This window comes from Helianthus annuus, chromosome 13 (genome assembly GCF_002127325.2).
Source record: "Helianthus annuus cultivar XRQ/B chromosome 13, HanXRQr2.0-SUNRISE, whole genome shotgun sequence".
In the NCBI taxonomy this organism is placed as follows: Eukaryota; Viridiplantae; Streptophyta; class Magnoliopsida; order Asterales; family Asteraceae; genus Helianthus; species Helianthus annuus.
In genome coordinates, this window is record NC_035445.2 from 28,625,523 (window position 1) to 28,650,155 (window position 24,633).

Consider the following 24,633-nt stretch of genomic DNA (forward strand, 5'->3'; position numbering starts at 1 on the left):
AAGTTGGCGAGAAGCGTAAGCAATGACTTTATCCCGTTGCATCAATACACAACCAAGACCCTGAATCGATGCGTCGCAGTAGACCACAAAATCGTCTGTGCCCTTGGGCAATGAGAGAATAGGTGCGCTGCAGAGTCTATCTTTTAAGTGTTGAAAAGCTGTTTCCTGCGTATTACCCCAGCGATAAGTAACACCTTTCTGTGTCAGTAGTGTAAGCGGCTGTGCAATCTTTGAGAAGTCTTTGATGAACCGTCTGTAATAACCCGCCAAACCCAAGAATTGGCGTATTTCCGTCGGTGTACGCGGTGCAGGCCAGTTCCTAATCGAGTCTACCTTGGATGGATCCACATGAATCCCGTCCTTGTTTACCACGTGGCCTAGAAAGTGGACTTCAGGAAGCCAGAAGTCGCATTTCGAAAACTTGGCGTATAACTGTTCTGTTCGAAGGAGCTTCAAAATAAGTCGTAAATGCTGCTCGTGTTCCTCCTGACTCTTAGAGTAGATCAGGATGTCGTCGATGAAGACTATGACAAACTTGTCTAGGTAAGGTCTGCACACTCTGTTCATAAGATCCATAAAGACTGCAGGTGCGTTTGTTAGCCCGAATGGCATGACTAGAAACTCGTAGTGGCCGTAGCGAGTTCTGAATGTTGTTTTGGAGACGTCCTCGTCCTGGACTCTCAGCTGATGGTAACCTGACCTCAGATCAATCTTCGAGTAGTAGCTCGACCCTTGCAACTGGTCGAATAAATCATCAATACGTGGAAGAGGATAGCGGTTCTTCAATGTCACCTTGTTGAGTTCGCGGTAATCTATGCACATCCTGAAGGTACCGTCTTTCTTTTTCACGAATAACACTAGAGCTCCCCAGGGCGAAGAGCTAGGACGAATAAAACCCTTATCCAAGAGCTCTTGTAGTTGTTTAGATAGTTCTTCCAGTTCAGTTGGAGCCAATCGATACGGTGCGCGAGCTATTGGTGCTGCTCCTTGAGCTAGTTCGATTTGAAATTCGACCTGGCGGTGAGGCGGTAGACCAGGTAAATCTTCAGGAAACACTTGAGGAAAGTCGCGTACTACTGGAATATCCTCTAATCTCTTCTCTTTCGTTGATGCGTCTGTAACAAGTGCCAAAATGGCAGTGTGACCCTTTCGCAAACATTTCTGTGCCTTCAGAAAGGAGATGATGCCAACCACGACACCACTCTTGTCGCCTTGAACTTCGAGAGGTTCTTTACCAGAACGGGGTATACGAACAATCTTCTCCTTGCATAGGATCTCTGCTTGATGTTGGGATAACCAATCCATACCAATGACGATGTCGAAACTACCCAGAACTATAGGAGTGAGATCGATGGGGAAAGTCTGACCGGCTAAGACGATGTTACAACCTTTGACTACGTGTGTGGCCTCTAAACTTTTACCATTGGTTAACTCTACGACATGTTTGGTGTTTAAGGGCGTTGGTGTACGTTTTAACATTTGACTAACTTTTAGAGATACATAACTGGTATCCGCACCCGAATCAAATAAAACAGTAACATAAAAGTCGTCGAGAAGAAACTTACCCATAACCACGTTAGGATCATTCCTTGCATCACCCTGCCCCAACACGAACACACGACCCCTAGCGTCGTTGCCATTATTGTTTCCCCCGTTGTTGTTCCCATTGCCCGGATTATTGTTGTTGTTGTTGTTGTTGTTGTTGTTCTGGTTCTGGTTTAACTGGGACAGTCACATTTGAAGTGGCCTTCAGCGCCACATTGATAGCATCCCTTGTTGCCTCGCTGTTGTTGCTGCTGGTTTCGTGGAGCAGGTGGTTGGTGTTGCTGATTCTGATTCGCAGGTCGTGAACTCCTGCAATCTTTAGCCTCATGACCCATCTTGAGGCACCGCTGACAACGACCCTTGTTGCACTGGCCGTTGTGGGGCTTGTTGCGAGTATTGCACCTTGGGAGGTTTCCTCGATATCCACCCTGTCTTTGATTGCCCGAAGATTGCTGACCAGGGCTCTGGTAGTTATCAGTCTTTCACTGCTGAACTTGAGACTGAGCTGTAGCTGAACCCTTGCTGAATCCCCATCCCATTTCCGCTTGTTGCCACTGGGAGTAGCGGAAGTAGTAGCATTGATAGCACTGATACGTTTAGGTAGCCTGTTCTGTTCCACTGCCTGATCTGTGAGGCGATGAGCAAGACGTTGATAATATCCTGGATATTATCAAGGTTGGCCGATGTCACATGGCTTTGAATTTCTGGTGCTAGCCCTTTGAGATACAACTCAATACGCTTGATAGGAGGGTCCACCATAGTTGGACACAGGATGGCCAGCTCGTTTGACCTTTTCGTATAAGCTTCAATTTCTGACCCCGTCATTTTCAAATGAAAGAACTCCACTTCTAACTTGTGGATGTCATCACGCGTACAGTATTCCCGTTTGATCAATTCCTTGAAATCATTCCAAGGGGTGGCGTTAGCAGCTGCCAACCCTAAAATCTAAACTTGCGCATTCCACCAAGTCAGCGCAATACCTTCTAGAGTACCAGTGGCGTACTTCACCCTGCGAGCCTCAGGGCATTCACACATCTCAAATACGGACTCAAGCTTTTCAAACCAATGGAGGAGTCCAACTGCTCCTTCAGTGCCACTGAATGTGCTAGGACGACAGTCCATGAAATTCTTGAAAGTGCAAATAGGTGGCTGAGCGTGTTGACCTGTTGTGTTATAAGAACAGGACAAGGTTAAACACAAGAGTTGGTTTAGGAGTGTAGGATCTAAGGATCCTAGTGTGAGTTACGACTGCAGGGTATATCTCCTGCTTGTGCGGCTGCAAGTGCCGCAGCAACTTGTTCGTTAATGAGAGTCGTCAACTGGGCTTGAGTCATGTTAATGCGTCCAGCCATGATCTTCATAGCAAAGGTAACATAAGTGAGAGAGGTTCGCGAAAAGTGCGATGACAGAAGAGAGTAAGCACACAAGTGTTCTCAAGCAATAGTTGTTACGTTTATCTAAGCATACCACGAGCAAAGTTCTGTGTAATCTAGCAAGTAGGCAATGTAAACATGAATAGTAGTACCTAGTGGGTTGAGTCTTGCACGTGGAGCGAAGCGTCGTTGTGGATTGTTGAGCACTGTACAGGTTATAGTCTGGTTTTAATAAAAACGTTTTCCCCCTTATTAAAACCAAGTTCTCTATAACCAATGGCTCTGATACCAATCTGTCACACCCCCAAAATCCACACGCGGAGTATCACCGCATGGAGGCGTGACATGACCAGGATTAAGCCACCAATCATATTGAACAATGTAAACAGTAAATGTAATTCAACCAAACCAATATGAAAGGTGTTCAAAACATAAGTATTTTCAATGTTTAGCGGAAGCATAAATGTAAAACCCAACATAAGTATAAAGTTTGAAATGTCATAAATGTTTAACAACGCATCCATGATCCATGTCCTCAACGACCGTACCTCCCTGTGCAAGCTCCATGTGTACCTAACGACCTGCAAGGCATGTAACAGAGAGTCAACAACAAAGTTGAGCGAGTTCACAGTTGGTTGTTTAGTTATAATGTTCATTTCGTAAAGCGTATGTTTGTTTAGTAAACCATGTATCGTATATACTTGTATCGCGGCCCCCCAGGCATGTTTGCGGAGATTAGTGGGAGTTTCCCATGTATTCTAGACTAGTTATATTTGTATCGCGGCCCTCCAGGCATGTGTGCGAAGTTTAGTATTAGTATCGCGGCCATTCCAGGCATGTGTGCGAAGATTCGTATTCGTATCGCGGCCATTCCAGGCATGTGTGCGAAGAGTAGTATTTGTATCACTAGTCTAGCAGTATCTATAAGTGACCTTCCCCTAACGAGGTCAGTGATCCGTAATTCCCAATAACAATGTAAGTGCAAGTAACCATTCAATCCCATTCCCTGCCCCGGGAATCCCATGCCTTGGTAAGAGTGTGAACTCACCTTGGTTTGCTTGGTATGCTAAGGTATGTGCTCACAAACAATCAGTTAAGTCCTAAAGTATGCACGTGTACATAATCAGTTTATATTCACAAAGTCCACGTATGCATATACAACCACAGTGGTATTGAATTAACAATCATGAATAGCATAAGGTACATATTCGAGCTCATACAAGTCATGCATATCATATAACAGCAGTTAATTAATCCAGATAGCACTTAACAGATTCAAACTATGTTACTGTGCAGATTACCCATTCGGCGAAACACCCTTGTTTCGCCATGAACCCCTTCGACGAAACGCCCTTAGTTTCGTCGTGATATCCCTCGACGAAACACTCTTGATTCGTCATGTTGTTTCGTCGCAGTTGGTCTCGGCGAAACACACTGTTTCGTCACATCTGATTCGTCATGGCTACCCTCGGCGAAACACATCTGATTCGCCATATCTGTTTCGCCGGGAGTAGCGTTTCGTCAAAAGCATCAGTTACGTCATATAACAGTTACGTACAGAAAACCCTAATCATTGCTAACAGCCGTCATCAACATCATCGATCATCATTATCAGTGAATCATAGGTATTCAATCAATCATAACAGAGCCAAACATTTATCTTAACAATTTATTCATACCCGAGCATAACAAGAACACGAATCCACCCTATCAATCAACCTCTATCATTGAACCATAACCCATGCGGACTAACAACAATAAGAACCCTATATGTTCATAATCCGAATCGTTTTACAAGCTTCATTACCGATCATGATAATCATTACCAACAACTAACAGAGAAAACCCAACCAAGATATCAAGCATTACATATTACCAAAGAATCATGCAATGATAACAATCAATTTAGATTATGCAAAAGGGTTAAACACGAACCGTGATAATGGAACACTAACTTGATCGATCTAGAAGGCTTCAAACACACACGATTGCCGTCACACAGAACAGGGAGCTCTAGGGTTTCTTGTTTGCTAAAGTTGTAACAAATAACCCGTAGAACTAGTTAAATACTCGGTGTAACGTACTGGGCCGTTATTGGGCCTCACGTAACACTGGGCCGGCGAAACGACTTGTTTCATCGAGATGAGGATGACGAAACACTCTCGTTTCGTCGAGACGGCCTAATGGCGAAACACCTGTTTCGTCGGGTTGGTTGATGGCGAAACACATCTTGTTTCGTCGGGCCTTATCTAATATTATCTCAACAGTTATGCAAGTGTACAAGTTCATGTTCATGAAATCAAACTCTTTACTCATGTTAAGCACATAGCATATCAAACAAATGTCTCATATTATAATTCAATGTACAGTTACAAGTCAAACAATCAAGCAACTAAACAGTTAACGTGCAATAAATGCGAAAGTGGAATCTCGGAAACTCGAGTTGTCACACACGTAACCAAACTTATCTTGTATATGTCGTATAGACCGTATACTTCATAAAATGACGTGTAATAACAAAACACGTCAAAATTCGACAAGTATAGGTGCGTTTTTGAATTAAAATCAAATTTAAAAAAAATTAAAAAACCACCCAAACGCCGAGCTTTGGCCAAAGCGCTGAGTATTACCTTGAAGCGTTGAGCTTTGGCCAAAGCTTAGCGCTGAGTATTACCCTTAAGCGCTGAGCTTTGACCAAAACTCAACGCTTCAGGGTGTGGAAATAAGATGATGGGTCTATGAATAGCATGGTCCTATATTTTTCTTAGTTAAACCAAAATGTAATAATTGGATGGTGGTCCATTGGCAAAGACAAAATCTTTAAAACACCTAGGTTGGGAAGAGAAAAGTCTTGAGTTCAAGTCCCACAAACAACCAAAATGTGATAGTTTAAAAGAGTTGGTTAAAGGTAGGGCTGTAAACGAACTGAACGTTCAGCGAACAGTTCGTGAACCGTTCGACGGGAAGTTCGTTTATGTTCGTTCGTTTAATAAACGAACGAACATGAACAAGAAATTTCGTTCGATTAGTTAAATGAACGAACAGGAACAGAGGTCTCGTTCGTTCGATTGTGTTCGTGAACGTTCGGTAAGATGTTCGTGAACATTCGTTCATATGCGTTCATTTATGTTCGTATGTTTGTGTTTTAATTAAAGATTTTTGTACTTTCATATATTTTATCTATACTTTTTATATTATTAAACTTTTATTTATTTTATTACCCTAACAATTAAACTAGGAAACCCTATTTCACATTGTTTATACACCATTTCCTTTCTTTTCTCATTATTTACATCAGCGAATACGATTGATCTCTATTCCACAATAAGGGATTCAAGTTCCAGTGATACTCTCTGGGCCATCTACCTTCATCCTTCGTCGCGTTCGCCAAATTTATTTGTGTTCGTGAACCTTTCGCGAACACGCTCATTTCCTTAATGAACGAACACGAACATAACATCTCGTTCGGTAAGTGTTCATGAACCGTTCGTGAACACATTTATTTCCTTAACGAACGAACACGAACAAGGCCTTGTTCGTGTTCGTTCGGTTCGTTTACAGCCCTAGTTAAAGGCAATTGCATGTATAAAAATTTATGAATTATAAAGTTTATGAGGTTGTCGGTGCTTTAAAGTCTCCGTTATTTTGTCTAGTAGTAGATCATTCGTCTTATTTTCTAAAAAAAAAAAAACAATTAAAAGTTATAAAATAGTTCACCCAATACTTGCATAAAATCCGAATTCTATTTATCCACGCGTATCTATTCAAAATTTGATATGCCACTTGCATGCAACCAACATAATATTCTAAATTATTAAAAATTAGAAATCATTTGAAGAAGACGATATTTTATAATAACTTTTACAAAATAAAATATCCAACAAATATTTATGACGACAATTTTATATGCCGATCGCAATACCCTCTGGTCTTCCATTTCCCATCTTTCACCATCACTTTATTCAGAAACAGCAGTTTTAGAGAGAGAAAACTCAGCTTGCATATCTATAGCTTAGAGCGAGAGATTGTGTGTGTGTGAAAGAGAGAGGTTTTAGAGAGAGAAAACATCGGTCTCTGTGTACACCTGTATCTATAGAGCGAGAAAGAGACAACAATATACATACACACTTGTATCTATAACCTAGACCGAGTGTGTGTGAGAGAAGATTCAGAGTAAAGAGTGTGAAAGCATCGATCTCTGTGTATATGTGTGTGAGAGAGACTACAATATACAATTATACATACACACACCTGTATCTATAGTTTAGAGCGAGAGTGTGTGTGAGAGAGAGAGAGAGTGTGTGTGGAATTTAAAGCTGTAATCTAAAAGTTTTCTTTAGTTCAACGAGCTTCCAATCCCGAAGATTCTGTAGTGCTTCAATGGCGGACAATAAGGCCAGCTTTGTATAGATATTTCCAACCTTCTTCTGCATCATTCTCAAAAGCTTCAAGCTCAACAAAAAGCGAAATCTTTATAAAAACAACTTTCGGTTAGTTAAAACTCAAAATCTCATTGCAGTTATCAATTATCTGTAAACGGATACATGCAATTTGTCGCGTCTGTCGTCTTCTTCCGCGTTTTAAGTTTCGTAAATTGACAGCTATTTGTACTGAATTATCAGTTTTAGGTTTGGATCTAGTGTTTACTTTTGGAAGTTTATCTATTGGCGTGTAGCTCTTAATTGACACACGCTATGTTACTACTAATTCTGCAGTTTGTCATGTTATGTTGCTGCTGATCAATACCTTTGAAGTTTCGCTTGCAATATGCTTTATTTGTAGCGCTGTTTGCATTACATATATTGCTGTTTCCGCTTATGTGTTGTTCAGATCTTTTTTTTTTATATACAAAAGTCAATCTCTAGTCGGTGCGGATCAGTTCGTTTGAAGTTTCGCTTGCAATTTGCTTTACCATAATTTTGAAAAACATGAATAATTTCCTTTGTTGGAAGCTCATTACTCTGTTTCCGCGCATGTGTTGTTCAGATCTGTAATTAGCTTGTGTTATCACTAGTATAACTTTACTGGCCGAATGCAGAGTCTGAAAAGTTGCTTTGATCGACATCTGTGTTTTGATTTCTGTCTAGATTAGGTTAATTTTCAGATTTAAGAACTCAAGGGTATAAATTAGGTATTTCTCTTGATACCCTGATAGAAATAAGTGCATAGACACATAGGTTATCTCTGTAGTAGCATAGCATGCAATTGATGTGGTCCTATGGAGAATGTTTTGGTTGTATTGGTTCTTCAGGATGAATGAAATTGGATGTGTCACATGTGTCCTGCAACCTGCAGGTTTTGTTATAGTGATCAATGGAGAAAGGCAAAATTAATTTTACTTCAAATTATGAATAATTTTATTTATTTATTTATGCTGGCTGCCCTCCATCTGGTGTAGATGGAGGGCAGCCAGTGGGGTATTGTGCGATAGGAGGTTTCCAACTAAATTAAAGGGGAAATTTTATAGGGTAGCAGTCAGGCCCGCTATGCTATATGGAACAGACTGTTGGGCTATCAAGAAGACACAAGCGCGCAAGATGGAGGTAGCAGAGATGAGGATGCTGAGGTGGATGTGTGGACACACGAGGTTAGATCGGATAAGAAATGAGGTTTTTAGAGAAAGATTAGGAGTGGCTAGTATATCGGAGAAGATTAAGGAGGGGAGATTGAGATGGTTTGGGCATGTGAAGCGGAGGGAAACGACGGCACCAGTTAGAGTAGTGGAAACTCTTACTGTCGAGGGGAGGAGAGGAAGAGGCAGACCCAAACTGACATGGGATGAGCAGATTAGGCATGATTTAGTAGAGTTGCATCTCTCTGAGGACATGGTCCAAGATAGGACTTCGTGGAGGCGTAGGATTAGGGTTAAGGACTTCTAGAAGATATTGCACTAAGGTCTTAGGTGTATTTTAAGGAGATAGGTTTCTCTTACTCTTTAAGGGACTTTTCCGCTGATTGCCTTCTTGTGTTTATGCCCAAATGATATTGTATGCATGCTATTACACATGATTTACGTTATATTGTGTCACTCGGATCAATTTCTTGGTACGAGGGACTTCTTATTTCTATATGCTTTGATGTGGTGTGTTGGTTTGTTGTTCGTTTTCGAGCCGAGGGTCTCTCCGGAAGCAGCCTCTCTATCCCTATGGATAGAGGCAAGGTCTGCCTACATCCCACCCTCCCCAGACCCTATAAGTAGCTTCGCTATTTGTGGGATTTACTGGGTATGGTTGTTGTTGTTGTTGTTGTATGTAAAAACCCTAGGTATTTCGAATCTTGTAGAAAGATATCATGCATGGAGGATTTCATGAACTCCATATGTTATAAGAAACTTTTCTATGCGTGTTGAATGACGTTGTAATCTGTTTGCAGTTGTTTTTTTTGTTATACTAATGATATTGTGAAATTTGCTTTGTATATGCAGTTGAAAAGGGGGATAGAGCAAGTATGAAGCAAACAGACAAAAAAAGAACTCCAACGAATAACCAAACCAAACGCTCTGTACGATCGCAAACCCGAGATAATAAGCAACTACAAGAAAAAGGAAGCCAACCACCTAAATCAAAAAATACCGATAAAAAACCCGCATCTGATGAATCATCTCAAAACGTCAAAACTCTCGAAACAAATCAAGAAAGCATAGACCAAATTCATAAAGGGAACACTAATTTAGACGAAGTATCAGACTCTGAGACGGTGACCGATTCCGTATCATCCAGCGGGGATTCACGGGCCGCAGAGGACGAAAAGCTAGAATCTGGTCAAGCGGTTTCACAAAATCCGACAATAAAAGATAGTTCGGAAAATTCGTCACATAAACAAAGAGTGAAATCTAATAAGGAACCTTCAGGTAATAATATATCCCAGAAGACGACAATATCTGATAACAACTCAAAGGATGTGAAAGTTCATCCGAAACTCCCATCAGCATCGTCATCGGTGTCTTCTGAAGGAATAGACGACCATAATGACCAAACTACCCCCGAGCTGAAGGAAGTGGATATCTTGGATGATGATGGAACAACGAAAGAAGATTTGGATCAAAAGATCGAAGAAATGGAAATGAGAATTGAGAAACTCGAAGAGGAGCTAAGAGAAGTAGCTGCTCTTGAAATTTCACTCTATTCGGTTGTTCCAGAACACGGTAGCTCGGCCCATAAGGTGCATACCCCTGCCAGACGCCTTTCTAGACTTTATATTCATGCAGCCAAACACTACTCTCAAGGGAAACGCGCTACCATTGCTAAGAACACTGCATCAGGGTTGGTTTTGATTGCAAAGTCTTGTGGCAACGATGTTCCGAGGTACTCAATTCTTTGTTTTGACTTGTTTCTTAGATACTCGAATTCTTGGTGGGTCAGGTAACTAGGGCTGTAATCGAGTCGAGCCAGGCTGGGCTCGAGCTCGAACTTAAACGATCCAGCTCGGCTCGTAAAAACTTTGAGCCAGCTCGAGACCAATCGAGCCGGATCGTTAATTTTTTAAATTTGTAATCTTTTTTTACAAATATTGGTAACATAAAAAATACAAAAATCAACACACGTTTCTAAAAAAAATACAGAGCCGAGCCATCGAGTTGAACCACAAGTCGAGCCATCGAGCCGAGCACTCTGGCTCGAGCTCGGCCTGAACACAAAATGAGTTTTTTTCGAGCGAGTTTCGAGCAAGCCTCGAGTCGAGAGCTTTTTGAACACCCCTACTGGTAACGGATCAAACGGGCTTGGTCCAAAAAATTTTCCAGATTTTGAAGTGCTGAGAGTATTTAGTGTCAGATGATTATCTAGTTTTATTTAATAAAAAATTATCTCGGAATTTCAACAATAATTTGTTTTCAAATAACATGAGTTTGGATGATTTATGCATTAAGGATACATTTTGGGAGGCTTTTTGACCAGTTTGACTTGTTTCCTTTAAATCTGTATATGATTTATTTACGTGTTTGACCCGTTAGAGATAACGCATAGCTCCAGTGAGCCTCTTTGTAACAGAACTTGTTGAAATCTTCCTTTCTACTTTGACTGATAATCCAATCGTTCTTTCCATTTACAGGTTGACTTTCTGGTGGTCAAACACTATTGTATTGAGGGAGACAATAACCGAAGCATTTGGCAGTTCATGTCAATCAAGTTCATCAACAAGAGCACTCGATGCACATGGATTAAGTAAACAATTTAATAATAAACCTGATTTTATTGAGTTCATTGATGACTGGGAAGAAACAAGAAGCTTCACATCTGCACTTGAGAAAGTTGAATCATGGATCTTTTCACGAATTGTTGAGTCTATATGGTGGCAGGTATGAAATTTCGTTTCTTTCAGGTTTTTTTGCATAAATATTAAAAATACTAACATACTTCTTAATCTGCCCAGTTATAGTTATGCACTTTTTTTGTACATCTAGAGTCACAAAAATATGACTTTGTGTGCCCTTTGAGTCACTTTGTATACAAAAAACCAGCTTAAAATGATAGTTTATTATGTAATAATGTTAGATTTATATATGGCAGTTGTGGAAATTGCCCTCTAATAATCCCTAGTAGACGTCATTGGCCATTGACAGTCCCACTTTTTGTATTCCCACTGGCAGTCCCACCTTTCAACTATTTTTCCTCCACCGGTCCTCAGTTAAAAAAACTTAACGGAGTTCAGTTTTTTTCCGAATTACAAACTAAAGTTTTAGGGCTTTTGATCAGAACAAGGATACGAGTCTATTGATGTAAAACTTACCTCGAAACGGTGCTCCAAACGACTTGATTTTTGTTAATTGGAAGTTTAAACACCCGAATTGAAGCACCGTTTTCGTCGTTTGGATTGGAGCACCGTTTCGAGGTAAGTTTTACATCAATCGACACGTATCCTTGTTCTGATCAAAAGCCCTAAAACGCCAATTTGTAATTCGGAAAAGAAACTTAACGGGAAAAGAAACTTAACACCGTTAAGTTTTTTTAACTTAGGACCGGTGGAGGAAAAATAGTTGAAAGGTGGGAGTCCAGTGGGAATGCCCGTGGGAATTAAAAAAAAGTGGGACTGCCAATGGTAAATAACGTCTTTTAGGGGATTATTAGAGGCTAATACCCCAAAAATCTGTCTACATTTGCAAAATTTGTACATAACTTTTGGACCTAATTATTTTAAAGGTTAAATTCCTTAACATTCAAAACTCAACTGTAAAGTCACTGGATTTTAATTTTCTGTTTTGTCAAAAAGGTACTTATTTCACATGATTATTCCCTTAAAGTTTTCTAAAAAATAACGAAATGGTCCTTTTCATTATGTCCAACATTTATAGAGGACTTTTTTTCAGTAATCTTTAAGAAAATCCAGGGATTTAATCAATAAATTTTGTAACGTTTAGTTTATATAAAAATATCAAATTTACGGACTACAAAATGACCCAAATGGTAGACAATATGATTAAAGCAGGACAGATGAAAAATACATTGCTATTCTATTAGAAAAACACTTTCTTTAGGGAACCAATCTATATATCTTGTTTTGAGTTTTGACCTTTCTCTTGCAGACATTAACACCTAAAATGCAATGTCTAGGAGACGATAGTTATACAGGGAAGTTGCTGGGACCCGCCTCGGGTAACCAGCAACAAGGCAACTTTTCCATTAATTTATGGAGAATCGCATTCCATGATGCTTTCAAGAGACTTTGTCCCGTTCGTGCTGGTGGTCATGACTGCGGTTGCCTTCCTGTGTTGGCAAGAATGGTATGCCATTTATGATTCATTATTATAAGTAGCTTTGACTTTTTCAAAAGTAAAAACAATATTGGATTATACAGGTGGCAGTTTCAAACCATTTGATTGATTTGGTCTGTGTTTTATCTTAAAAGGGCAAACTTAAAACGATATAGCCAAAACATGAACGGGTCAAATGTGTTGAAAGTTGTCTAAAGTATTCTTCTTTATTTATCTCTTCCTAAAAGTTGGAGATTTATCATTCTAAATTTAAAATATCATACCTTTCAAAACACTAAAATATCATATTTTTATACATTCAATATTAAGTTAAATATACTGTTACTTAAACGTTAAATCAGCCTAATACATGAAGAGAACATTATGTGCCAAGATGATTCATTATGATAACATTGTTTAGTCATATGTTTATCTAATGAAACGGAATAATTAACCGGTTTTATTTATATATACTATGGTATTGGTAAATATGACATTTTAATGTTTTAAAAAGGCAAATGCAATATTGTGAAATTCAGAAGGCTTTCTATGATTTTTCTAATTTTTGAAACAATATTTATGAACTAGTCTTTTATTCAAAGGTTTAGGTTATTGTGAAAACATTGTTTTGTTAGTTGTAAGTTGTAACCATACCTCAGTTAACATTGATTGAGATTTCATATATCTTAATGTTTTGGTGGTCAACCTTGTTTAACCCAGCCTGGCCCATTTAAACTTATTGCTACAAAATGACTTGTTTTAACTTTAAGCGGAACCCCATTTGACCCGTCGCCAAATTTGCCCATCTTGGTATGTAATCATATATATTCGTATTAATTTGAATTAAAAACTTTTATAAGCTCAACAGTTTCAGCATTTCATGACAAGATTTTTTAATATTTTTGTCATTAGGTAATGGAGCAATGTGTTGCTAGACTTGATGTGGCGATGTTCAATGCTATTCTTCGTGAGTCGGCACATGAAATGCCAACAGATCCTGTATCGGATCCTATTGTTGAGTCCAGAGTTTTGCCTATTCCAGCTGGTGATCTAAGCTTTGCCTCCGGGGCCCAACTCAAAAACGCGGTATGTACCTAAACTCACATCTTGCCACCTCTACATTTTATATCTATATAATTCTCGTATGTAAGTGATACAAATTTACATGGCTTTCCTAGGTCGGAAATTGGTCTAGATGGCTTTCTGACTGGTTCGGGATGGAGGAACATGAACATGATACATGTGAAGATGTTTCACAAAAAGACGGAAAAAGCAGTGAACTCAAATGTTTTCATCTCCTAAATGCATTAAGTGATCTTTTAATGCTACCCAAAGACATGCTTATGGACAAATCAGTTAGAACTGAGGTATGCCAATAATCTTATTTTGTTTTGTTTTTTTCCTTTTCTTTTTCATTTTTTATATTTTTTATATATATAGGTATGCCCGTCAATCAGCCTTCCGTTACTTAAACGAATCCTCTGCAACTTCACGCCGGATGAATTTTGTCCAGATTCAGTTCCTGGTGCGGTATTGGAGGCAGTAAATGCTGAGGTATAACTTTAGTTTACTTTTATTGTTGACAAGTATTTTATATAAACAAATTCATATCATGCTTTATCTTTAACATGTAAAAATAAAATATAAATAAAAAGAGAAAAATTGGTTAAAGGTAACATGCCAAATGAGTTGAAAGTTGTTCAAAGTGTTTTTTTTTTAATATAATTTAGGTGTCAGTTTAAACCGATTTTTTGTGTCAGTTCTGGTTGGATTTTAATGACAGTTAACATCGGTAAAGTTCTCTAAACTAGTTGTAGATGAATGCCATCACCACTTTGGTGGGGTGGTAGAGGCTTTGTCTCTTGGGGAGTGACCAGGGTTCAATTCCTGGCATGTGGTAAAATTTGGTGTAATTTAGTAGTAGTGTTATGTAACCTTTGCTGTTCAAAAAAAAGTTGTAAACATGTCAAAAGTCGTTAGAAGTTTATTCAAACGCTTAAACTCCCATAAATAGTTTTCTTTTTAAAGGTATATTTACTCCGTTTTCATAATTGTGTTTTAACAATCTAATTATTTATAAACTCCGTTTTCATAACTGTGTTTTAACAATCTAATTATTTATAAAATTCTAAAAGTGTCGGTGCGTCACCTAACCCTGTCTCGCTTCTTTTGGCATGTCCTTAAAGTTGTTACTCATTTTGACCTAAACCGATCCGTCACACAACTCTCCGTGTGTTTTGCAGTCACAGTTTTTTTTAAATATGGATAAAACGTGTTCTCCATACAAAAAGTTACCTGTTTTACTAATCGTTTGACTCGGGCCATGCAGGCAATGATAGAGCGCAGCTTATCGGGGGACAATTTAAGCAGCTTCCCTTACCCAGCTGCTCCAGTCATATACAAACCTCCTTCCTCCATTGATGTTTCTCAAAAAGCATCCGAAGCTGGTGCAAAACAATCCCAGTTGAATAGAAACTCATCTGTTATTCAAAGAAAAGGGTATACAAGCGATGAGGAGCTAGAACAACTCGATTCACCGCTTGGTTATATCATCGATAAACAACCGTATCTATCTTTAAATCTTGCAAGAAATGGAAATGGCCAACATATGGACCAAACCACCTGTATCGCGGTCAACGCTAGGTATGAACTTCTTCGTGAGGTCTGGTTATCATGAGTTATGGCTTCATTAGTATTTCCAAAGTAAAAAAAAAGAAGCTGAAAAAAAACCAAAAGAAATAAGTTTTATTTTCTCGTGTATCTTTAGAACAATGGTGTTGTAATCATATGTTATTTATTATCTGAAAGCAAGCAAATGTCAGAAATTTTCGTACATTTACCATTTATATTTGAGTTAAAGAACTTGTACCCGGGTGCATGGTAGGCAAGTCAGGGCGGCCTTCTATGAGAATTCGTGTATCCTTCTATGAGAATTCGTGTATCCTTGGGTATTGGGCTTGCTAAAGGTTTATAATTAATGGGCTAATAATTAAGCTAAACCATAACAATAGTTTTTTAAGTGACCCGTGTTTGTATGGGTATGTCCTATTAAAAAAATTACATATACATATGGTGGTTTTTTTTTTTTTTTTAAATGTGCCATTCGAAATATCGGGGCACTGGCTGGTGGTCCTCCCTGCCAACCCTAGGGCGCCCCTGGTAGGCAAAGCTTGTACGAGCCAGAACTGTCTTATACAGGCTACCATTAGAAAATGCCTAGTGTTTGAAAGACGGAAAAGATTTTATTTGAAGAAGAATAATAAAAATTGTTGCACCTTAAGCAAATCTCACAAGAATTTCTTCACTGTCAACATGAACGCTTTGCCAATAGAGGAGAGAATTAAAGAAACAAATGCCAGAATGGGTTCTGAGTGGGTACTTGGCTTCAACCGAATATCTTCAAGGATATTGGAATAATGATTTCTATAAAACTGACACTGTCAATCGTGTTTAAGGAACTAGCATGAGAATAAGCATCGACTTCTTAGGAGTGAACAGGCATGTAAAGAATGTAACTATAATGTTAGGGTTTGTAAGGGTGCATGAGAATGCGTTTACTTTTATCAAAGAGTACTTATAGAGATGAAGAATAGGGTTTCTTCTTCCTTGTTTATATAAATAGAGAATTAGGGTTTCCTACTTCCTCGTATCTACAAGATAACGTGATGCAATTTCGTGTGCAATCAAATGGCTCAAGATCATTTGACTAATCAAAGACTGATAAATGAACCAAAAGGTTCAAGAACATAGTTCTTTCTATTCAATAATAAACCAAAAACTCCATAACAATAAATCCTAAATCCTCTATTTATAGTTCAACCACAAAACTTATCAAATAGGAAACAAAATAAAAAAAAGATTTGGAAGTTATAATTTGAATAAATAAAAGATACGGTTGATGCTTTGCATCATACTCCCCATCTTTGAAAAAAAAACTCGTCCTCGAGTTTTGCCTTCAGACCAAAGCCACCTGGATCAAAAGGAACATCAACCTGATTCTAAATTATTATTATAACGACCTGCCTAAACATTCCAACTTCACAAATCGCCTCGCCCAACTTTAGACTCGTACAACCCGGGTCAAATGGGGCATTGAACTGCCTCCTGTTTGGAAGTTATAATTTGAATAAATAAAAGATACGGTTGATGCTTTGCATCATAACACGTCTTCTTTTCAAAATGGTTAGAGATATATTTTCTTTTATCCATTAAGCTATGTAGGCATAACTACCGTTATTATTATATGTGACCCGGGTTGAGAGTATCAAAGAGGGAATTACGGGTATTATGAAATTAATACGGGTTATACCTCTTTAAGTCTCCCTAGTCTAGTGTCTTATTTTGTAAAAATAAATACCGGACGAAATTTAAGTATATATGAGACAAACATTTGAAATGTTACCACATGTCCCCAACTTGTCACAATAGCACGCCACACGAAAAACCACTTGACCGACTTTAACCCTGGCAATCTGGCCCATTTTGCGTCTGATGTGAAATGGACTTAAATGCGGGACGTATATCAGTAGTTGATGGTGAACCTTTTCTTCTTCACCATTTGTACCCCTTTTCTTCATCCTTGACAAACATCATCTAAACACCGTATCTTGTCGTCGTAAACAAGCAAAGCCAGGAGTACCAAAAGAGGACTACTTGTGACAGCCTGGGAAAATCTCAATCAAACTTAGCGACTCAAGTCATGTTTACTCAATTTTCGGGACGAAAATTCTTTCAACATGGGGATAAAGTGACATCCCGTAAAATATAATTAACGTATTCGAATCTTGGTTTCACTTATACCTATTAGTTTATATATATATATATATATATAGGATAAGGATCATTACAGAATACTAATTATTACGAGAACAAAAAGAACAACTCTAAATCACTAAATTTTGGGATTTAAGGTTCATATTTCTTGAATTTTATGTTTCTTACATTTTTATGTGTATTATATATACATAAAAAATCATATATTTTTCTCTACCCCTAGTCTACATACATGTAGGTAATTTAGCCTACACATAACCTACATATATGTAGGTTATTTAATAACTGAAGATTTTTCATATTTTGTTTTAAATTCTAGTGTGAGAAACGATAAATCTTACATTTATAACATTTTCAATACTTTTTAGGTTTTTAGGATTGAAAAAATGAGTGATTCATTTTGTTCTGCGTGTTCTCGCAATATTTAGTGTTCTGCATAGAACCTTCCCCTATATATATATATATATATATATATATATATATATATATATATATATATATATATATAGGTAAAGTGTAGGATACAAATCTCCTTATCGTACATTATGTACGCGCTGCCCACAGCCATACACGTGTTCTGATTCAATTTAATTAAATAAGGGTATATCAGACATTCTATTCAAACATCTGAGGGCTAATCAGGGAATTCCGTCAACTAGGAAGCAGATTTCGAGTTCGTTTCATAACCGTCCATTTAATTACTGTTCGTATCAATTCGATTTGTAGGTTTTTTGATTGATTCCTAACTGAACACATATTGGCGATTTCCGAAAATGCTCGATTCGTCATTTAGGATGTTTGTTTTTGGTTTTTCATCATAGGGTTACGGTTGATTTTGGGTTTTATTTGATTTGAAGCTTTTTTCATTTTATTAGATTGTAATGAGGTTGAAGATCAGTTGTTTCTGGTTTTATTTGTTGAGTTTATCATATCGCATGTGTTGTTTGATATACCGCATGTGGTGTTTTTAACATAGCCCAGGTAGTTAAGATGTTATCATATGTATAATTTCGCATGTTTAAGTTGGAGATTTCGCAAACTAGAAAGTATTTAACATATATAGCTCTTTATTTCGCACGCTTTAAAAGTAATTATTTTTATTTTCGCACAGTGTGTTTCATAATTCAGTTCAATAATTGATTTCAATAATTCATATCAATAATTTTTCTTTTATTATATAGTTTATCTTTTTATCACTATTTCAAACATCCTATTAAAAATGGCAGATCTACCATCATCCTCTTCTTCTGAATCAAGTATCAAGCAGGCTTTGAGGAAAAGGATTCAGGAACAAATTCAAGAGGATCGATCATGTCAAGTGTCACACCCTGGCTTTGCAGAAGCGTGGGTTTATTTGGTGTGACTTCTTAATACCATAGCATAATCACAACAATGCTATATGAAAGTAAAACCATGATGTTCATCCATTTATTCAAGTTTAAAAAGTAAAACACGACAACATTGTTTTCAAAAGTCGACACATGCAAGGGATTACAACATGACATAATAAAAATATTGTTCATACGACACAACCATAAGACATGAATTAAAAACACAGTTTAAGACTTGTGACTCGTCCAGGCAAAAGTCACAATCCCTAAACTCGGATGACATCATTTCTCCTACGCAGCTTGATGACATAGCATACCTTGCCAGATCCCTAATTTCCTGAAATACATGTAATTTGAAAAATCAACAAAAGTTGAGCGAGTTCATGTAAAAGTGAGTATGAGTAAACCTTTAAAGTATGTATAAAAGTCCCTGGTATGTAGCAATATGGAAAAAGAGATCACCAATGGGTTGCAAAGCCACTGGTATGTGTGAGAAAGTGCAGGGAAACTCAAACCTAGCAAATTTGTACCAGGCTTCGGCTGTAAGACACAGTCACCTCTATGGGCCTCCCCGGCCTCACGGGTGTGGGCTCGCTACACCCAAATAGATCTATCACTCTTGTGTCCCTCGGTCCTAATAAAGAGGATTAATGGCCTCGAGTGTTGTACCCACCCCTCACATGATCTAGTAGTATAAACCCTCCCTACGCTAACCATACCATGTAATAAATGTTTGTAATAGTTGTCGCATGTATTTCACCCCCGAAGTATAAAACTGAAAACAGTAAAGAGAAAAGGGGGAAACATGAACTCACAGAAGTGCGTCTCCAGAAACGTCAGTCTCCAACTCAATTTGCAGCGTGACGACCTACACGTACTAATTCCTATTAGACGGACGGCCGTGCCTTAGCTTAAGGTTTTTAACGTTTTTGGGAAATAGTTAGACAACTATTTCATATTCACACTTCTAAATTATTTTATATTCGTATTTTCCTTCCCAAGGATGGGGGTAATAATACATGTGTGTTTTATAATTCCGAAAATATATTCTTTTTTAAGTCTCACTTGAAAATATATATTTTAATTACTTTGTCTAAAATGTTTTTAATCCCAAAATATATATATTTTTCCCAAAAATATTATATTTTATTTCATAAGTTTTTCCAAAATAATATTTCACCAAAAATGTATTAATAAGAGTATTTTTCCGAAATATACATAAGTTACATTTTTAAAGTTCGCGTTGTATTACGATACTTATATAACTTAAATATTTATTTTGTGAGCGCGTTGGTATTATTTTGGAGTCGTAATTTCACGGTGTTTTCATGTTATATTATTTTTACCCTAAAAATAATATATATCTAGTTCACAAAATAATCACATAATCAAAAGCGTCTTATTATAAAATATATATTCTAAATATATATTTAACAAGTTTTATTTACGAAAATCCACCTCCGGTACTTGGTATTTTGTAATAAAAATCATGGCGAAGTTTATTTTTGGAAAACAAGTTAAAAATACATTTGTAAATATTTGTTAGAAAAATGCTTCTAAGTGTTATATTTCTAGAAAAATTTCGCCAGAATTTCCTCTGTAAATGGAGGTGTCCATACTTTTAGCATATAATTTTCTTTTTGTAAAAATCAATCAACCCATTTAACAATCAACAACTTACAATATTTAGTCACTAATCTTGACAAAATAAGAATAAATCATAAACTCATGAACTTGAAAGTTTTGTAAAAATATGTAGTAAATTACCATCATACTTAGTAGGTCTTGTTATCTTTAAAACATGATTAGTTTCTTGGAAACTTTATTTTTAAAGAACTTGAAGTTACACAACTTCTAGTCAAGATTCACAAAAATATTTCTTTATGAAATTTCCTTGTTACACAAGTGTTTACACACTTGTTTAGTTACTATAAATGTGCTTCCTTCATACAAGATCCGGGTTATGACAAAACTAGTATTTTTCACTTGGTTCTTCCGAAAAACCACTTGTAGATCTTTTAGATCTACAAGTTTATAACCTTATTTTTCAAGAAAAATTATGTTTATTCAAGTTTCAAGTTCATGGTGGATGGTTTCATCATCTTTCATATTTCTAACACTAACATCTTACTAGTTCATGTTCTTGAACATGATCTAGTATGTCTAGATGATGATCCATCCTACTTTTAGTAACAAGCAACATCAAATAATCATAACTACACAAGATTCACATGGTTTACACACATAACTTCTCTTTATCCACCCTTTATCACTTTATGTTTAAGACTTGTTCATGTTCTTTAGTGTTTCTTAATTTTTCACCATTAAATCATCTATTAACCACTAAAAACAATATCAATATGAAGATTAGAAGCACTTACTATTAGCACAAGGCTATGGAAGAAACAAGGCGTAAAAGTGGTGGATAAAAGAAAACTAGAGTGGTTCTTGAACTTCCGAGTGCACCGGGCTTGTTTGTAGGACTCCTTGCACCTTTGGATGTATGAAAGTGGCTTGAAAGAAACTTGATGATGGTGATATGGTGGTGGTGTGGGTTTGGCCGCAAGCAAGGAAGGAGGAGAAGGGAGTGGTTTGTTGAAGTTGAGTTTGATGAAAGAGATTGGTTAACCCTTAAACATATTTATAAACCAATCTCACTATTATCCTCCATGTAATATGTCACTAATTCACCAACATTACCCATTATAATAATCAAAAGGAAGGCAAGGGGTGGGTCACCCCTTGTGACCGTCAAAATGAGGGGGGGGGGGAGTATGGGGTCGGGTGGTGATGATATAGTTAGGATTTAGTTGAAATCTAAAGGTGTTTAGTAAGGATATTAAGTGTGTAGTATAATTTAAGTTGTGTTAGGGTATTCGGGGACCCTAACTAGCTCAGAAAAGTAAAAACTATGTGTTTGGCAATATTTTTATGTTCCAGGTAAAGTCCGGTTGTTCGGTTGAATATTGATCCGTTAAAGTGTTAAGTAAAGCTATAAAGTGTCTTTTAAGTTATTTTTAGTGACACATTAAATTCCCAACACTTTGGAAAGTGTCTGGAATTATTTTGACAAGTTTTTGCACTTTACTAGTATTGTTAAATGCTGAATTTTTGTATGTAGTGCAGAATTTTGTAATTAAAGAACATTTTAGGCACCTCCGGTCACTATAACTATCACCTAGTGACACAGTTTTATGATCCTCATCTCCCTACACTCCCTACTAGTGCAGTAATCTATTCCCGGCTCATACTGGCCTCAGAAACAATGTCTGTCTAGTGCTGGCAATGTCAGCATGTTTACTGGGTTATCCGCTCACTGTGCTAACTGTGCTTTTGTGCATCAAGTTTGCCAACATTGTTTGTGTATAATAAATGGAGTGACAGTAATAAAGTATGATGCATGAGTATGTATGTATCAGAAAACAGAAAGCAATTTATTCATAATTGTAATCAAGCACAGTAATTAAGCACCAATTAAATATTAATTAATTTGTACAGATACCTGGATTTGTGAGGGTTGTCACATTCTCCCCCCGTTAAGAAAATTTCATCCCGAAATTTTAGGCTCTGCTTCTAGTTACAGGGGTCTTAGGAAATAGATGGGGGTACTTTTCTTTCATGCGATCCTCACGTTCCCATGTGTATTCTGGACCGTGTCTTGCATTCCAACGAACTTTGACGAGCTTGACACTACTCCTGCGTGTTTTGTTTATCTTCCAATCCGTAACCTCAACGGGTTCTTCGACAAAGTGGAGCGTGTCGTCAATATGAATTTCATCAGCGGGAATGACAAAAGTTTTTTGTGTTGGACTCTTTTTCAAGTTCGATACATGAAATGTATCATGAACACCATTAAGTTCGGCAGGTAAGTCCAACTTGTATGCTACTAAACCAACCCTCTTCAGAATCTTGAATGGACCAATATAACGTGGATTTAACTTCCCACGCTTTCCAAAGCGTCCCACACCCTTCCCGGGTGATACCTTTAACAAAACCATGTCTACTACCTCGAACTCCAGAGGTTTCCTTCTTCGGTCCGCATAACACTTTTGTCGATCGCGAGCCGCCTTGATGCGTTCTCGGATCTGTGCAATCTTGTATGTGGTTTCCTGGACCACTTCCGGACCAACTAATTGTCTATCACCTGCGTCAGCCCAACAGATCGGTGATCGACATTTGCGTCCGTAAAGAGCTTCGAACGGTGCGGCTTGAATACTTGCGTGATAACTATTGTTGTATGAAAATTCGACCAATGGCAGGTGAGTATCCCAACTTCCACCTAAATCCGTTACGCAAGCTCGCAGCATATCTTCCAATGTCTGGATCGTTCGTTCGCTTTGTCCATCGGTTTGTGGGTGAAAAGCTGTACTTAGGTTCAACTAAGATCCGAATGCTTCTTGAAAGGACTGCCAAATCCTTGACACAAACCTTCCGTCTCTATCAGAGATGATTGAGAGAGACACTCCGTGGCGTGCAACGATCTCTCTCATGTATATCTCAGCTAATTTGCTCGTGTTATCTTTCTCTCTGATTTGCAAGAAATGTGCAGATTTCGTTAACCGGTCCACTATTACCCAAATAGTGTCATGACCTTTTGGTGTTCTTGGCAACTTTGTTATGAAATCCACTGAAATCTGTTCCCATTTCCATTTGGGTATTTCAGGTTGCTGCAGAAGTCCTGAAGGCTTCTGGTATTCGGCTTTTACATTGGCGCACGTTAAACACTTGCTAACATAAACTTCTACATCGCCTTTCATCCTAGGCCACCAATAGAAGTCCTTAAGATCTTGGTACATCTTATCCGCTCCTGGATGAATAGAGTACCGTGACTTGTGAGCTTCATCAAAAATAACCCTTCTCAATCCACCAAACAGAGGAACCCAAACTTGCTTCATGAAACATAACGTTCCTTCCTCGTTTGGTACTAATTGCTTCTCCATCCCACGGAGATATTCCTCTTCAATGTTCCTCTTTTTAAGGGCTTCTTTCTGTGCAGCACGGATGCGCAATGAAAGATCTGTCTGGATAATCATCTCCAAAGCCCTAACCCTTATGGGCTTGATCCTTTCTTTACGACTTAGGGCATCGGCGACCACATTCGCCTTCCCTGGATGATACTTAATTTCACAGTCGTAATCATTCAGTAGTTCTACCCAGCGCCTCTGTCTCATGTTGAGCTCCTTCTGATCGAATATGTGCTACAGACTCTTATGATCTATGAAGATTGTACATTTCGTACCATACAAATAGTGTTGCCAAATTTTCAGCACAAATACCACTGCGCCCAATTCCAAATCATGCGTGGTGTAATTCTTCTCATGAACCTTCAATTGGCGTGACGCGTAAGCTATGACTTTCTGGCGCTGCATCAACACGCAACCCAAACCTTGACGCGAGGCGTCACAATATACCACAAAATCATCTGTTCCTTCTGGTAGCGATAAGATCGGTGCATTACAAAGCTTGTCCTTCAACAACTGAAACGCTTCTTCTTGTTTGATTCCCCAATCAAACTTCTTGTCCTTCTGGGTGAGGGAAGTTAAAGGTTGAGCGATCTTTGAAAAATCCTCAATGAACCTTCGATAGTAGCCAGCCAATCCAAAATGGCTCTTAAATGCTGTTCGTGCTCGTCCTTCGTCTTTGAGTAGATCAAGATATCGTCTATGAACACAATCACAAATTTGTCGAGGTACGACTTACAAACTCTGTTCATCAAATCCATAAAAACAGCTGGCGCGTTTGTCAACCCAAACGACATCACCAGAAACTCGTAATGTCCATATCGAGTTCTAAAAGCAGTTTTGGGGATACTTTCCTCTTGGATTCTCAGCTGATGATAACCTGATCGCAAATCGATCTTCGAGTAGTAACTTGAACCTTGCAGCTGATCGAACAGGTCATCAATTCTTGGCAGAGGATATCT

General features: G+C 38.0%; 1 protein-coding gene across 3 annotated transcripts; it reads left to right on the top strand.

Moving 5' to 3' along the window:
* The first annotated feature begins 6,825 nt into the window (after window positions 1-6,825).
* LOC110889091 lies at window positions 6,826-15,465 on the top strand. Of its 3 annotated transcripts, none has more exons than XM_022136596.2 (8): window positions 6,826-7,408; window positions 9,343-10,222; window positions 10,968-11,214; window positions 12,439-12,636; window positions 13,519-13,692; window positions 13,785-13,973; window positions 14,047-14,160; window positions 14,936-15,465. In XM_022136596.2, the coding sequence occupies exons 2-8, from the start codon at window positions 9,366-9,368 to the stop codon at window positions 15,281-15,283; spliced, it is 2,127 nt and encodes a 708-aa protein (XP_021992288.1). In that variant the 5' UTR covers window positions 6,826-7,408; window positions 9,343-9,365; the 3' UTR covers window positions 15,284-15,465. The 3 variants fall into 3 exon arrangements, with proteins under 3 accessions (XP_021992288.1, XP_035837762.1, XP_035837763.1); XM_035981869.1 differs by lacking the exon at window positions 6,826-7,408 and adding an exon at window positions 7,630-7,786; XM_035981870.1 differs by lacking the exon at window positions 6,826-7,408 and adding an exon at window positions 8,374-8,505.
* Window positions 15,466-24,633: the final 9,168 nt, after the last annotated feature.

Coding starts and splice junctions, on each gene's coding strand:
- LOC110889091 (XM_035981869.1), top strand. CDS start 7,645: ATGTTGCTGCTGATCAATACCTTTGAAGTTTCGCTTGCAATATGCTTT. Junction 11,215..12,438: donor TTGAGTCTATATGGTGGCAG/GTATGAAATTTC, acceptor TTTCTCTTGCAG/ACATTAACACCTAAAATGCA. Junction 14,161..14,935: donor TGGAGGCAGTAAATGCTGAG/GTATAACTTTAG, acceptor CGGGCCATGCAG/GCAATGATAGAGCGCAGCTT.